We start from the raw sequence: 12,021 nt of genomic DNA on the forward strand, positions 1-12,021 counted from the left end.
ACTCCAACTATTAGCATCAGTCATTACACCCATGTCACAAAACCCACGTTCTCCTCATCCAGACTGAAGCTGTATTTTATGGGCCTTTTGAATTAAGAAATAAGAAGGCAACAGATGCTGGCCTAATTGCCAGCAAGCTATGGGCAACTGTGTGGTTGCCTGTCACGTACCTAATGCATTCTCCCTGTGCCTCCTCATCTGCAGAGAAAAGCACTTAAATTCACATTCATTTCAGAATATATTTGAGTTCAGAAAAGCCTCTTGCATAAATTATGCTTCTATTAAAAACTGGTTATACTGTTAAGAAAGCAGATTATGTGTGTCATATACCAAAGGTAAAGTGGTAAAACCACTCAGCAAAGCCTGTCACTTTGGAAAAGAGCAACAATTTTGCATGACAACAAAACAGGTGTAAGCAAAACAGACATTATCAAAGACGGCACTGCTAACACATGTAGCCTGGATGAAACTCCAGCTGACAAAAAATAAAATATAAAATAATATATATATGTATCATATATATAAAGACTGAGAGATAAAAACTGAACACTGGCAATGATGACTGTGATCTCTCTCTTTAAATCCCCCATACCAAGAAAAAAAGGTTTGTTTTTCTTTGCTATTGGAAAAAAAAAAAGTACATGATGCACATGGACTACTGGAGGAGGGAGCTGGAAACACGTCTGAGGAACACAGCACCCTTCCAACTTTTCCATGTAATGACATTGACCTTAGCTTTGGATGCAGCATCTCACCTGCCCTCTGGGCTGAAGGAACAGTGCAAGATAGCAGCCACTGCCAGGGCAGGGAAGAAGAAATCTCCAAGGAATGATGGTGTCCACCAGCGGGGGCTCATTCTGAGCAGACTGCATACCTTGAACACAGGCATGGCCACGGAGGAGGTGGCTACCTCCAAGTGGGAGGAGGAAGCAAAGGGGAGGGAAAAGCCAAACAGAAACAAAAAATCATGTGACAGCTACAGAGGTTATCCATTAGAAAAACAAAACAAAGCAAAAAAAAAAAAAAACTCTCAAAAGCTTATTTCAGCTTTAAATTGTTTACTGTAGTAAACAGGAGCCCTACAAACCCTTTTTCATGGGAGCAGTACTTATTCATGTGAGCAGTCAGACTGAAGCAGGGAGGGGTGGCTCAAGTGAGCAAGGACGCTCATGTGCAAAAGGGCTGGCAACCACAGACTCTGCTTTCCAAGTATCCTACCTTTCGAAATACAAATGATTCTTCGTTGTAAACAGGATTCAGACCATTGTTCATCACCATGCGTGTTCGAAATTCTTTACGTATTGTGTCCGTGGGTAAACCATACATATCCACTTCTACATACGTACCAATTTTTTTGTCTGATAAGAACTGACCAGATATTACCTGCAACATAATGATAGAAGAGTAAAGAAAAGCAGTACAGAGAATAACAGCAATAAATAGTATGCAGTGCTTTATGAATACCGGGAATATTGATGATTCTTTATTTAGTGACAGCAGTCTGCGAAACACTTTCTATAGAACAGATATATTAATTTAGTCATACAAAAATGGTAAATGTAGCATTAATATTGCACCTTTTTCTGAAAAGTTATTGTGTTAAACCTTAAATACATACTTGTCTTTAAATGGGAATACACAGCGTACAAAACAGTAATGATCTTGCCGCTCTGCACAAGTTAAAAAGAGGTATAATTTTTTTTAAAAAATGCACTCCATTATATTATTTGACAGTCACGCTGTAATAGTAAACCGCAGTCCTTTTCTGAAGTAATTCCTCTGTTGTACTTCATCCTGAATTTCAGTGTTAATGAAAATAGACATTGAAGGCAAGTAGCAGCCCAGTGGGAAACCCATACCAAACCTACTACTTTCTAGCAGCTTGTTGCTCTTTATACAGCTTAGGGGACTCACTACAGCACCACAGGTAAGCGCTGGGCTACTATGCTTTGCTGGGTCATGATTCAGCTGAACACACTGCTGTACACAGACACACGAGCTATTAGAACTGCAAAGTCCCTGGCTTTTCACCCATGAAAATACATGCTCAGCTCCTGCCTTAACTCACAAGTTAATTTCATATCCCATTTGCCCATAAAGAAAAATGTCAGCAGCAATCAAATTTTTGTTCAAGGTGAATCTTGGATTAAGAATGACAGATTAATCAGTGTTGGAAGAAGAACATTTTCAAAGATGCAACATAGGCAAGAAGACTTTTGCTTCCAGGTCACAGTTGTTTGTACATCGCTGTGCATGCTGAGTTGGTGGCACCAACCCAATGGGGAAGTGCAAACATGATGTTGCTATCCACACAGTGCTGCTCACAGATAACCATGTGAGTGGGCACTTCGGGAAACAGAGGCCAACGATTTGATGGAAGCAGAGTTTAAGGGCACAGGCACATAAAGAAGTCACCTTTGGTGGGAATTTGCAATGCCACTCTGCAGAAACTAAGGTCATCTTCTTACAGAGTAATAAGTGTGACATGGACCTGTTGAGACAGGCGTACACCAAAAGCATGGAAGAGTGAATGTGTTTTAAGTGCACACAACATGGTATCACACTGCAATTCATTCACATGTCCAGATTCCTAATTTCCTTTCTTACCAACTTTGCTGATTTCTATAAGGATTGTTGTGTGGCGGTAATACAGTATATAGCAGATAGTTTTCATTTTAGTTGTACTATAAATTCCTATCTTAGACAATTTTCTATAGAAGTACGTATGTTATAGCCAGCTGACTTTTGGTAATTTGAGACATTTATTTAGATAGGAAATTATACCAATCAGAAACGGCTGTGCTCACTGTGCCATGGTATTAACAGTTACAAGTCAGGTGGCCCAATTAACTGCAGTCTCAGAGGTACGTTGACCACATTAAGAAAATATGCTGAATGAAACCACCAGCGTGGGCAATGCTATTCAGCAACCAGTCTGAAAATATGCTTTAAACTTTCTTTTCTGATGCACTGTCCTCTACTATGTCTTGACTACAAAGAGGTAAATGGAAGCTACTGCTCTGCTTTCACTTAGGTGTAATCTTCAAACTAAGTCACATATCAATCTAATTCCATATTCTGTGTCTAGGAAATGCAGGATGCTTAAAATTTTAAGAAAAAGAAACAAAAAACAAACCCAGGACTCCTCTGTTTTGCTATGTATATAAAATTTGTTTTGATTCTTTTCCAAGTCAAGATTAATCTAGCAACAGCAGGTGACTACTCAGTGGCAAATTTTTACCTCATTTAGATGACCCATTACTTAAAAATAGAGCAAATATTGTTAGCATGATTAAGGAGAGAAGAGAAAAAAATGAAGCCCTTATGCTTTCACAGATTAAGCTCATTCTGAGCCATTATTTTCTTTTTATGGTCTAACATTCTTCCAAGAAACACTGAATAATAAATCTGAAAAGTTATGTGGCTGAAGGGTATGTGACTGGGCTTGGGTCCACTCTTACCTTTTTTATAACAGCATGCTAGTACAAGGGGAGTCCTGCTCTCAGTCAGGGCTTCTAGCTATTACTGTAGTACAAATAAAAGTAATTCAGAATCAACAAACCATGCAGTGGAGGTATGTTCTTCTTATAACCCTGATCCATCTCTCTCTCCCTCCCATTGTTTACATCTACTAGGCATGTTTTGTCTTTAATAAGATTGTACATCCTCCACTGCAGGGACCACACCCTCCCCTGCGTTGATGAGCATTGCACTCTCTAGTAACACCCTCCACTCAGAGTACACACCAACAAAACCTTTTCTGTTTTTCCTCTGCAATTCTCAAATGCATTGGCTGACATTATTATTCCAGTTTTACAGGTGCAGGAACAGAAGTATGGAGTTTTAGGCTCATTTTAGTCATACAAGAAGAGTAAGCTGTAAAAGAAGTGAACTAAAAACTCTCTCTCATCATTCTTAGCACTGTGTTCTCATCACCAGATCTCACCAGACTCCACTCCTTTCTTGGATAGACTGTACTGCCATCTGAAATTAAAGAAACTAAACAACACATTTCTGTTCTTCTGGAGGTGCAAATGAAACGTTAAACGTCTCAAATGCAACGAACCCGTCCTTAGGGAGAGTTTGAAATTTCCATGCTATGTACAGACAGCGACAATTGAAAGGAAAACTCTGGTTAAGCTGCATGTAGGATATTTCAGCTAAGAGAGTGGAGAGTCAAGTCACAAAACAGGATATACAGCTGTCAGTCTCCTTCCAAATTGTGAGAAGATCTAACCATGCTTCATAATAACACCAAAAGTTTTAAGGACTTTGCTCCTCATAGACAACTCCAAAGTTAGGACTTCCATCACATGAACCTTTTTTCTCTGATGTCCAATACGAGGTGAATATACAGGCTGGGCTACTCCTCAAATAAAAAACACCTGTCTTCCACAGGCAACTTCAGCTTTACTCTTGCAACTTCCTCATCATGCCAGGCTCCTGAAGCTTTGATTTCTTCCCTCAAGTAGCATACGTGTAGCTGTCATCCCTCAGACAACAGCGCAGACTTCAAGTTCTACTTGCTTTGAAAATATCCCATCCAGATATGCCCATTATAAACTCCCGCTTGGCCTGTGGTGACAACCGAAGTTTGTGTAGTTTCTTACTGCCCACAGGAATGAGCTTTACTCATTTATTTATTTGCAAAGGCTGATGTGAACTGCAAAGAGTATGACGGGGTTTAAAATTCGGTGATAATGTGTAATAACAAACCATTTCTAATTATATCATGTTCCATTCAGTTCAAGTAAACACAGATGTCTTAGCCAACAATCAAATAAAAACAATGGAAACAGTTTGGTGAAATCCACACAATCTAAATATATTTTCTGTAGATACAATATTTCTGCTCACATATACAATATTTCTGCTCACATTTACATGTGATTTTGGATGTTCCAAGATGACAGAAGTTCCTAAATTTCTATTTTACCTGTACAGAACATGTTGCTGCAATTACACCATCTACAGGAGTTTCGGAGAAAGGGTCAAATGTTCGATCTGGTCGCCGCATGAAATCTGGTTTAAGTAGATACCTTATTTTAAGAAGAAAACGAAGAAAAAAATTATTTTTGCATGGAAATTAAAATGGTATTAAATATAAATAAAATGGATGTTCTAGCTTTAAACAATGAAGTCTCCTAAGACACTGTAAAGTACGGACTAAAATTCTAGCTGCAAGCGTGAGGAGGGAAAAATGAAAATATTACACTCATCTAACTATAGATAAATGTTGATCTTAATTTTGAATTAGCAGCAACTGAAGTATTTAACCTACCCTGAGTTTCAAGATGAAACTAAATGTAATATAATCAAAAACATTTCAAAATAATTTAGGAGTACCTTTTAAAAATACAGTGAGTAATCATATAATAAAAATTAGGTGCTCTCACTTACTCTAATTTTTTAACACTTTTGAAAAATACAGAGGATTTATTCAATTTTGTTTTAAATGAAGCAGTTCCATAGAGCCAAAATTCACACAATAAATTTCAGCTTGAAGCTAATTTTTTCATCTCAGTTATAAAACCTTGGGGAGAATAGCTGATAATGTTAGTACTGACAGACTGTTAATTATAGTAGCGTGAAAGGTACTACCATAATAACACTTACAATACATCCCTCAGGACTACACACTGGATCAACATATCAATGAAGCTGATACGTGCACTGATGAATTAAAAACCAAGGATTCTTCCATCAAAACAAAACAGCAGCTGATCCACAGAAATGCTGTGCTACCTAAGAAGGGAATTCTCTTCCACTGATGGAAGAAAACATCTAACCGGAGTCATCCTCCTAATTCCGCAGCACTGACAGACAGTAGCTGCTAGCAGCTCCTATTTCATCCACACTCCAGTCTCTCTAGTGAAACACTGGACACAATGTTATAAAGGCTCAGACAAAATTCACAAGGAATTAAAAAAGTGATGGAAAAACTCCAGTGGAAAGAATCTCGGTCTGTTTTCTCAGTTTCTTACATAACATTTAATTTCTGTTTAGGAAAGTAATATTCCTCAGAAAGTAATATTCATCACACTATACATGCATGTTATTTCATAATCTTTTATTAATTTAAAGTAGATTATGGGCAGGAGGGAACGATCAGAGATGTTCTTAGACCATAATTCAGGCCTGTTGGAATCCACAGTGCTCTCATGCTGGAGTAGCTCAATCTAGTTTTACCAGCATGCAACTTGTACATCAGAAAAAAAGAGTAGTACAGACAGAAAGACATCATTTTTATAGTAGCAAACTATTACCACTATATTATCATGTATCATCACTGTATTACTGTAAAACCAGAAGACTGATATAAGAATCAAGCAATTTGGTTGAAAATGATGCCAGTGTTTTAGAGAATTAGGTAAAAGTAAACATACGGTCTTCTACCAGGCTTGTGGGTCTAACAATAAAGAAACCACACTCTGCCATTAAAAAAACAAAACAAAAAAAAAAGCTTTGCTTTCTTCTGTTTTTATTATTCAGGATTAGTGTATCAGTAATGGTTGGAGACTCCAACCAAAATGATCAGGGATTGCACCTTTGTCAAACACAGCAGCTGCTATCTGAAGAATTCACAACTGAATTTTCCACTCAAATTTTCTTTCTGAGTAAGATTTGCATTAGTAAAAAAGTTATTTCTTTTCCAGGGTGAATTGCAGATTTTAATGTGTTTCTGGACTGCCACTTCCTACAGTTCATCAAACTTTCTCTGTCTATCCTATTAAGGTATAAACATTTCAGAATTAGCTATCAGCATTGCTTGACAATCCCTATTGATGCAGAATTAATGAGTGAGAACTTGGAGAGATGAAACACTTCAGTGTTCTCTGTGCAATTTGCTCTCCACCTAAAGTACAAAGATAAGAAAAAAAACATTCCCTATGAAGTAAGACTCAACCTGCCCAAATAAATTTGACTATTCTCTGAACTGTGCAATGAATCCCCATACAACATTGTATCTTTAAAAAAAGATTCAGAATAGAAGTTGAAGATGGATTTAAATAACTCTGTGTATGCTATTCATGATCTTCTTCCTAATTTGCACACAAAGCCTCTTCTATTTCATTAAAAAAAAATGGGCATAATTAAAAAGCATATTCATCACAATACCTCCTTGCAGGGGATAATTCTGCCTGAATTCTGCTAATTTCTACTCTACCTAGCATCTCATTTTTCTTTTGTAACACATAATTAATAGTGACAATATTTTATTAAAGCCATAGTAAAGGATTCTGATGCACAGTGACAACAGTTTAAATCACATCACTCACCCGCATGATCCATTATATTCAAATTTTCCTTGATTCAATTGCATTGCTAAATCTGTCAAGAGAGAAAAAAAAGATAGCATCTTTCCTCCTAAATAATGCATATCATGAATGATCTCTCGTAGAACGAAAATAAGACTGTTTGTCCAGAATAATTAGTTTAAATGAAAATTAAATTTAATGCATATAAAACACACATGTGCATAGACACACACACACACATATATATATACAAAAGAAATAAAAGGAAGCAACAGGCAAACTTATATTTCCTCACAGTAGTAACAGCTTTATCAACCAAGCTGAAGTCTAAGCACCAGACTGTGGTCATGTAAGTGCCTGGGATAGGATTCCTCTCCTCTAACTTTTCAGATCTACAGTAGAGATATTTCCATTTGAACTAGTGATCTAGAATTGCTTTAAATAATGGAGGGATACAGGTACTTTAAACAGCACAATTAATCTTACTCTAAGGCAGACATCTAAAATAGACCAGATGAATCACGTCTGAGAAGCGTGTACTTCTCTCTCCAATGACTGCAGACAACTGCCTCTGAGGAAGATGTCTGTATCTTGCTATCTTAAAGAAGGTGAGATGAATCTTGCACTGGGTCTCTAGGAGCTTATTTCCATGAAATACCACAACAAGAGACCACAGAGATCACAGGAGCATTGCTTAATTTCAAAATCTGGAGCATCTGAGTTTCATTCAATGCATTATTATGGCACTTGTCTACAAATATAGATAATAGCCCCTCCCCCCAAAATCCCAAACCTAACAAAAATAATCTTTTCCTGCAGGTTTCCAATTACATCAGAATACAACATCCTGGTTTTAGTGATAACACAGGTCTTCTCTTGCCCACGGACTCTATCTTTAAAGGCTGCAAATCTCTTCTGTATGTCCTCTGCTGCACTAAACACAGGGCTCTGAATACGCTTATAATGGTTATTATTCTCCTTTCTTGGCAGCCTTACAGCAGCCTTAACTTCCATTTCCTCAACTATTCTTAAGCCTGCCAGCATGGCTGGATCATAGAAGACTACCACAGGAAAGTTGCTCATTTCCAATTATACAGGAAACACCATCATTTTGCAATACAAAGGGGCTGAGAATGACATGCATTGGACAGAGGCGGTGTTGGGAGAAGAGCGAAGCTGGTATTTCTGCTCCAACCTCCACATCACGTCCAGTGGAGCAGTTTACAAGCAGTGTACTCCAGTACAAGCTTTCTCTTGCCTTCTCGGCTAGAAATCACTGGTGGCAGAGGCACAAAGCTTTGCAGGGGAGAACTCGGGGTATGCTCTTTAGGAATGTCTACAGTACCAAAGACATCACTGAAGGGAAGGAAAAATAATGGTACTATCACAGCTAGAAGAAAATGGAAGAACTGCCCTGTTACGTATATTGCTGAAGAATTCCCTAGATTCATTAAAAAAGATCCCAATACTGTTAGTTATACTCACACCTTCATTTAACAGGGGCACTAGATCTCCTCTCGGTTTATGTCACAGAGAATCATTTACACTCCCTGGCATCATTATATAAGATGAGTTCTCGTACCCCGTTCCCTGATGCTAAACATGTTACTCTCACACTTGACAAAAACTGGTCTAGAAATGTATGTGGTACATAGTCATTACTTTTTACTATCTTAATTTGCACATTCCTTCATTTTTACTTTGGAGAAATGCACCCGGCTGTGGCAAAGCTGTCTCTTGCAAAAACAATGTTTTCCCTGCAATGTTATTAATAAAAATATTAATTATCATATATGTGAGAAATTACAGTACTCTGTCAATTATTTTTCCATGAAAGGAGACTGAATTTTTGTTCTATACATAGCTTTTTTTATTGCTCCTTTTCTTACGCTTCCGTAATTCCCCACACGCCATATTATTTAGCCATATGTCTATTTCCTCAAAAAATGCCAGAAGCAAATCCAGGGCATCTGTTTGAGAGTTACTGCCCAAGCCATTCTTTAGAATTGAGGTTCACTGGTCGTCGCTGCTTACCTGGGGTCTGATAGTTCAGTGAGACCATCTGGCAGCCAGCGTTCCAGAAAATTTGAGGCATGTAATTACTGGAATCCACTCGGCCTCCCTTTGGGTATATCCGACTCATTTGTCGTTTATTATAACTGTATAATTTGTTAAGGAAAATGAAATAAAAACAACATAGCAATGTACTGTCATATCCTCGTATCTTCAATATTTCTTACACTACTCTTACTATTCCTTACCTTATGAGCTATGTTCTTTGTTCCACTATAGACATGGAACATCATAAATGAAGTGGACATTTGTTGTTTAGTTATAGCATTAGTAGAGAAGTGCCATAAATAGTTAAAAGGATACTTTACAAACTCAATTGCATGGGTCTTCAAATACCCTAGTCCAACTGATTCATTGAAAGAAGACATGTTGTGATGAATATTGCGTTCTAGGAAAGAAAAGACATTTAAAATGCTGCTGTAATGATGCATCAAAATTCACAATCATGCATCATACATAATAGCAGGATATACTATTCAACGATGTACTGCAAATACTGGTCTGTTTCCCCATTATCTGTCATTCGTAGAGTCAAATTATACTGAAGATAAATTTAATAATATTTCTGACTTGCCTTTTTCTTTCACTTCCTGGGAGAATCAACAAAATTTTCCTTTTTTCTTTAGGACAAAACTGTGATTCAGAGCCTGCACAATGTTGCTAGATAACATGAAACAACATGAAAAATGTTCCAGTATGCAATATGAAAGCATAAGCTAACTGCTGACCTTTGCAGCAATCATGCTCACCTCACGTTAATGAAAAAGGAACTTAAAAAAAGCAGTTTAGTCAGAAAGGCGTATAGAATATAATCACTCTCAACAACTTCATATTCTCCCAGTAATTTAGTGACTCCATGTGGACGACCAATGGAATAACAAGCTAACTTTGTATTTAAGGAAACAGATATCTTTAAATGTATAGATGAAAGTCATTACGCTATAAAAATCTTACACCATTTCTAAACTCTGGAAACAGAGAGATTAAAAAGTACTTCAAATAAGCAGACAAATACTTTTAATTTCATTCAACCTTTTATGTTACCTTCTGCTACATCGAAACCTTGAAATTTTACAGGCTGAGCATAGTTGACCATTGTTGATAAATATGGATGTATATTCGTTGTGGCACCTACGTATTTGTAAGATGCCATCCATGCTTGTTCATCTTCAACAGTTACTAAACCCTGAAAACACATTTAAAAGAATAATCACTATTTGTGTGTGTGAATGTTATTGTTGGAATTTCCAACGTAATATAAAACTATACCCAAATCTGCAGAAAGTTAAAATAAATGCAAAATAATACGAGAAAAGTGGAAATTTAATGTCACAAATTAAATCTATTTTCTTACAGATATATGCACCAAACACACTCTCATGTTACAGGAGGCATGCAAGAGGACTGATGATTGAAGAGATCCTAAGTAGTGGGTAAATGTTACATGATGTTAGTAATGTAACTTTGGGATAAAAGATTAATGTTAAAATGGACTGAACAATGCTGTGAGATAGTGATCTTTGTCACGCAAACCCCTGAAAACTGTAATTTAATATACATTTTCTGAGAGCAACTGTGGGGACAGTACACACTTTGTACTGAGTAGAACTTTGTCAACGTCAAAACACAAACTGATTCAACTGGCAATCTTTACTAATAAAAGCAAACTGGAACACAGTGATTGCAACCTTCGTTGGACTGACAGACATCACAAAACCCACAAGAGGCAGGCTACCAAGCTCGTACCCCTGGCCCGTTAGAATGATAACATTTGATTCCATCATTCACATACGGATGCAGTACATTTATAAGTGAATTGCAAAAATTTTCCACAGTTATCTGATCTGCTAGAAACCCACAATACAAAGCAGTTCTCCTGTGGATCTACTGTCCAATGTTTACTTTCCCTAAATAAGTTAGAAACATATTATTTTCATTTAAAAAAGGAAAGAAAAAGACAGACTTCTGTCAATCTAAGCAAACCCTGCAAGGCTTCCAGTTCACAGCATTGTTCCCACAAACTCGTTTGCTTGTTCTCTTACCAGTAAACATTTTACTTGGCCTGCACCAACTACCAAAAAAAGTGCCAAAGCCAAAATAACTCTTCTTTTACTAAGCCACTAGTCATTAGACAGTCCTAAACAAAACCTATAGCGAAATCTCTAGCCCCGATTGTATTCTCACATGACCTACCGTACAAATGAGAAACCCCTCCTCCAAAAAACCTAACCTTCTGTATGCAGACAGTGTACTTCTCCAAAGTAGTAGTAAATATGTTCAAAAAACATTTTTACAAGTCAGCTTTTTATTTTCAGAATGCAGTAAATGTTTGTCTGAAAGTTCTTCTCCATTCTTGTATCAGGAAACCATGGATAACCACAAGCACGGCAAAGCCCTTTTTCAGGCAATGAGCCTCAGTTTGCCTAACACAGCATAAAAGCATGGAAGAACCACCTATTTCACTGCACTTGCACTACTGCAACTCATTTACTCACGGGATGAAAAAAAGAAATGTGAATCTACTTGTCAGTATTGTGGGCATGTACGTGTACCTGCCACATACTGCTGACAAGTTTAAGAAAACAAACTACATGTGAAATGAAACAATTTAGGCCCTGATATGATAAGACTAATGTAGCCAATGAGAGGAGAATGAGAAAAAATACCAGTCTCCTGTTATCACTTTGGT

At 37.3% G+C, this 12,021-nt stretch overlaps 1 protein-coding gene across 13 annotated transcripts in view; it reads right to left on the minus strand.

The window, feature by feature from the left end:
• Nucleotides 1-12,021, minus strand: part of PLCB4 (phospholipase C beta 4) — a 216,200-nt gene that overhangs the window by 43,580 nt on the left and 160,599 nt on the right. For all 13 annotated transcript variants that reach the window (XM_064510009.1, XM_064510012.1, XM_064510003.1 and 10 more), the window contains 6 exons: nt 10,377-10,518; nt 9,636-9,720; nt 9,294-9,418; nt 7,281-7,332; nt 4,937-5,039; nt 1,219-1,383 (listed from right to left, as the gene is read on the minus strand). In XM_064510009.1, the coding sequence (XP_064366079.1) occupies nt 1,219-1,383; nt 4,937-5,039; nt 7,281-7,332; nt 9,294-9,418; nt 9,636-9,720; nt 10,377-10,518 (672 nt within the window). The remainder of the gene's footprint in view (nt 1-1,218; nt 1,384-4,936; nt 5,040-7,280; nt 7,333-9,293; nt 9,419-9,635; nt 9,721-10,376; nt 10,519-12,021) is intronic.

This window comes from Dromaius novaehollandiae, chromosome 3, assembly GCF_036370855.1.
Source record: "Dromaius novaehollandiae isolate bDroNov1 chromosome 3, bDroNov1.hap1, whole genome shotgun sequence".
NCBI lineage: Eukaryota > Metazoa > Chordata > Aves > Casuariiformes > Dromaiidae > Dromaius > Dromaius novaehollandiae.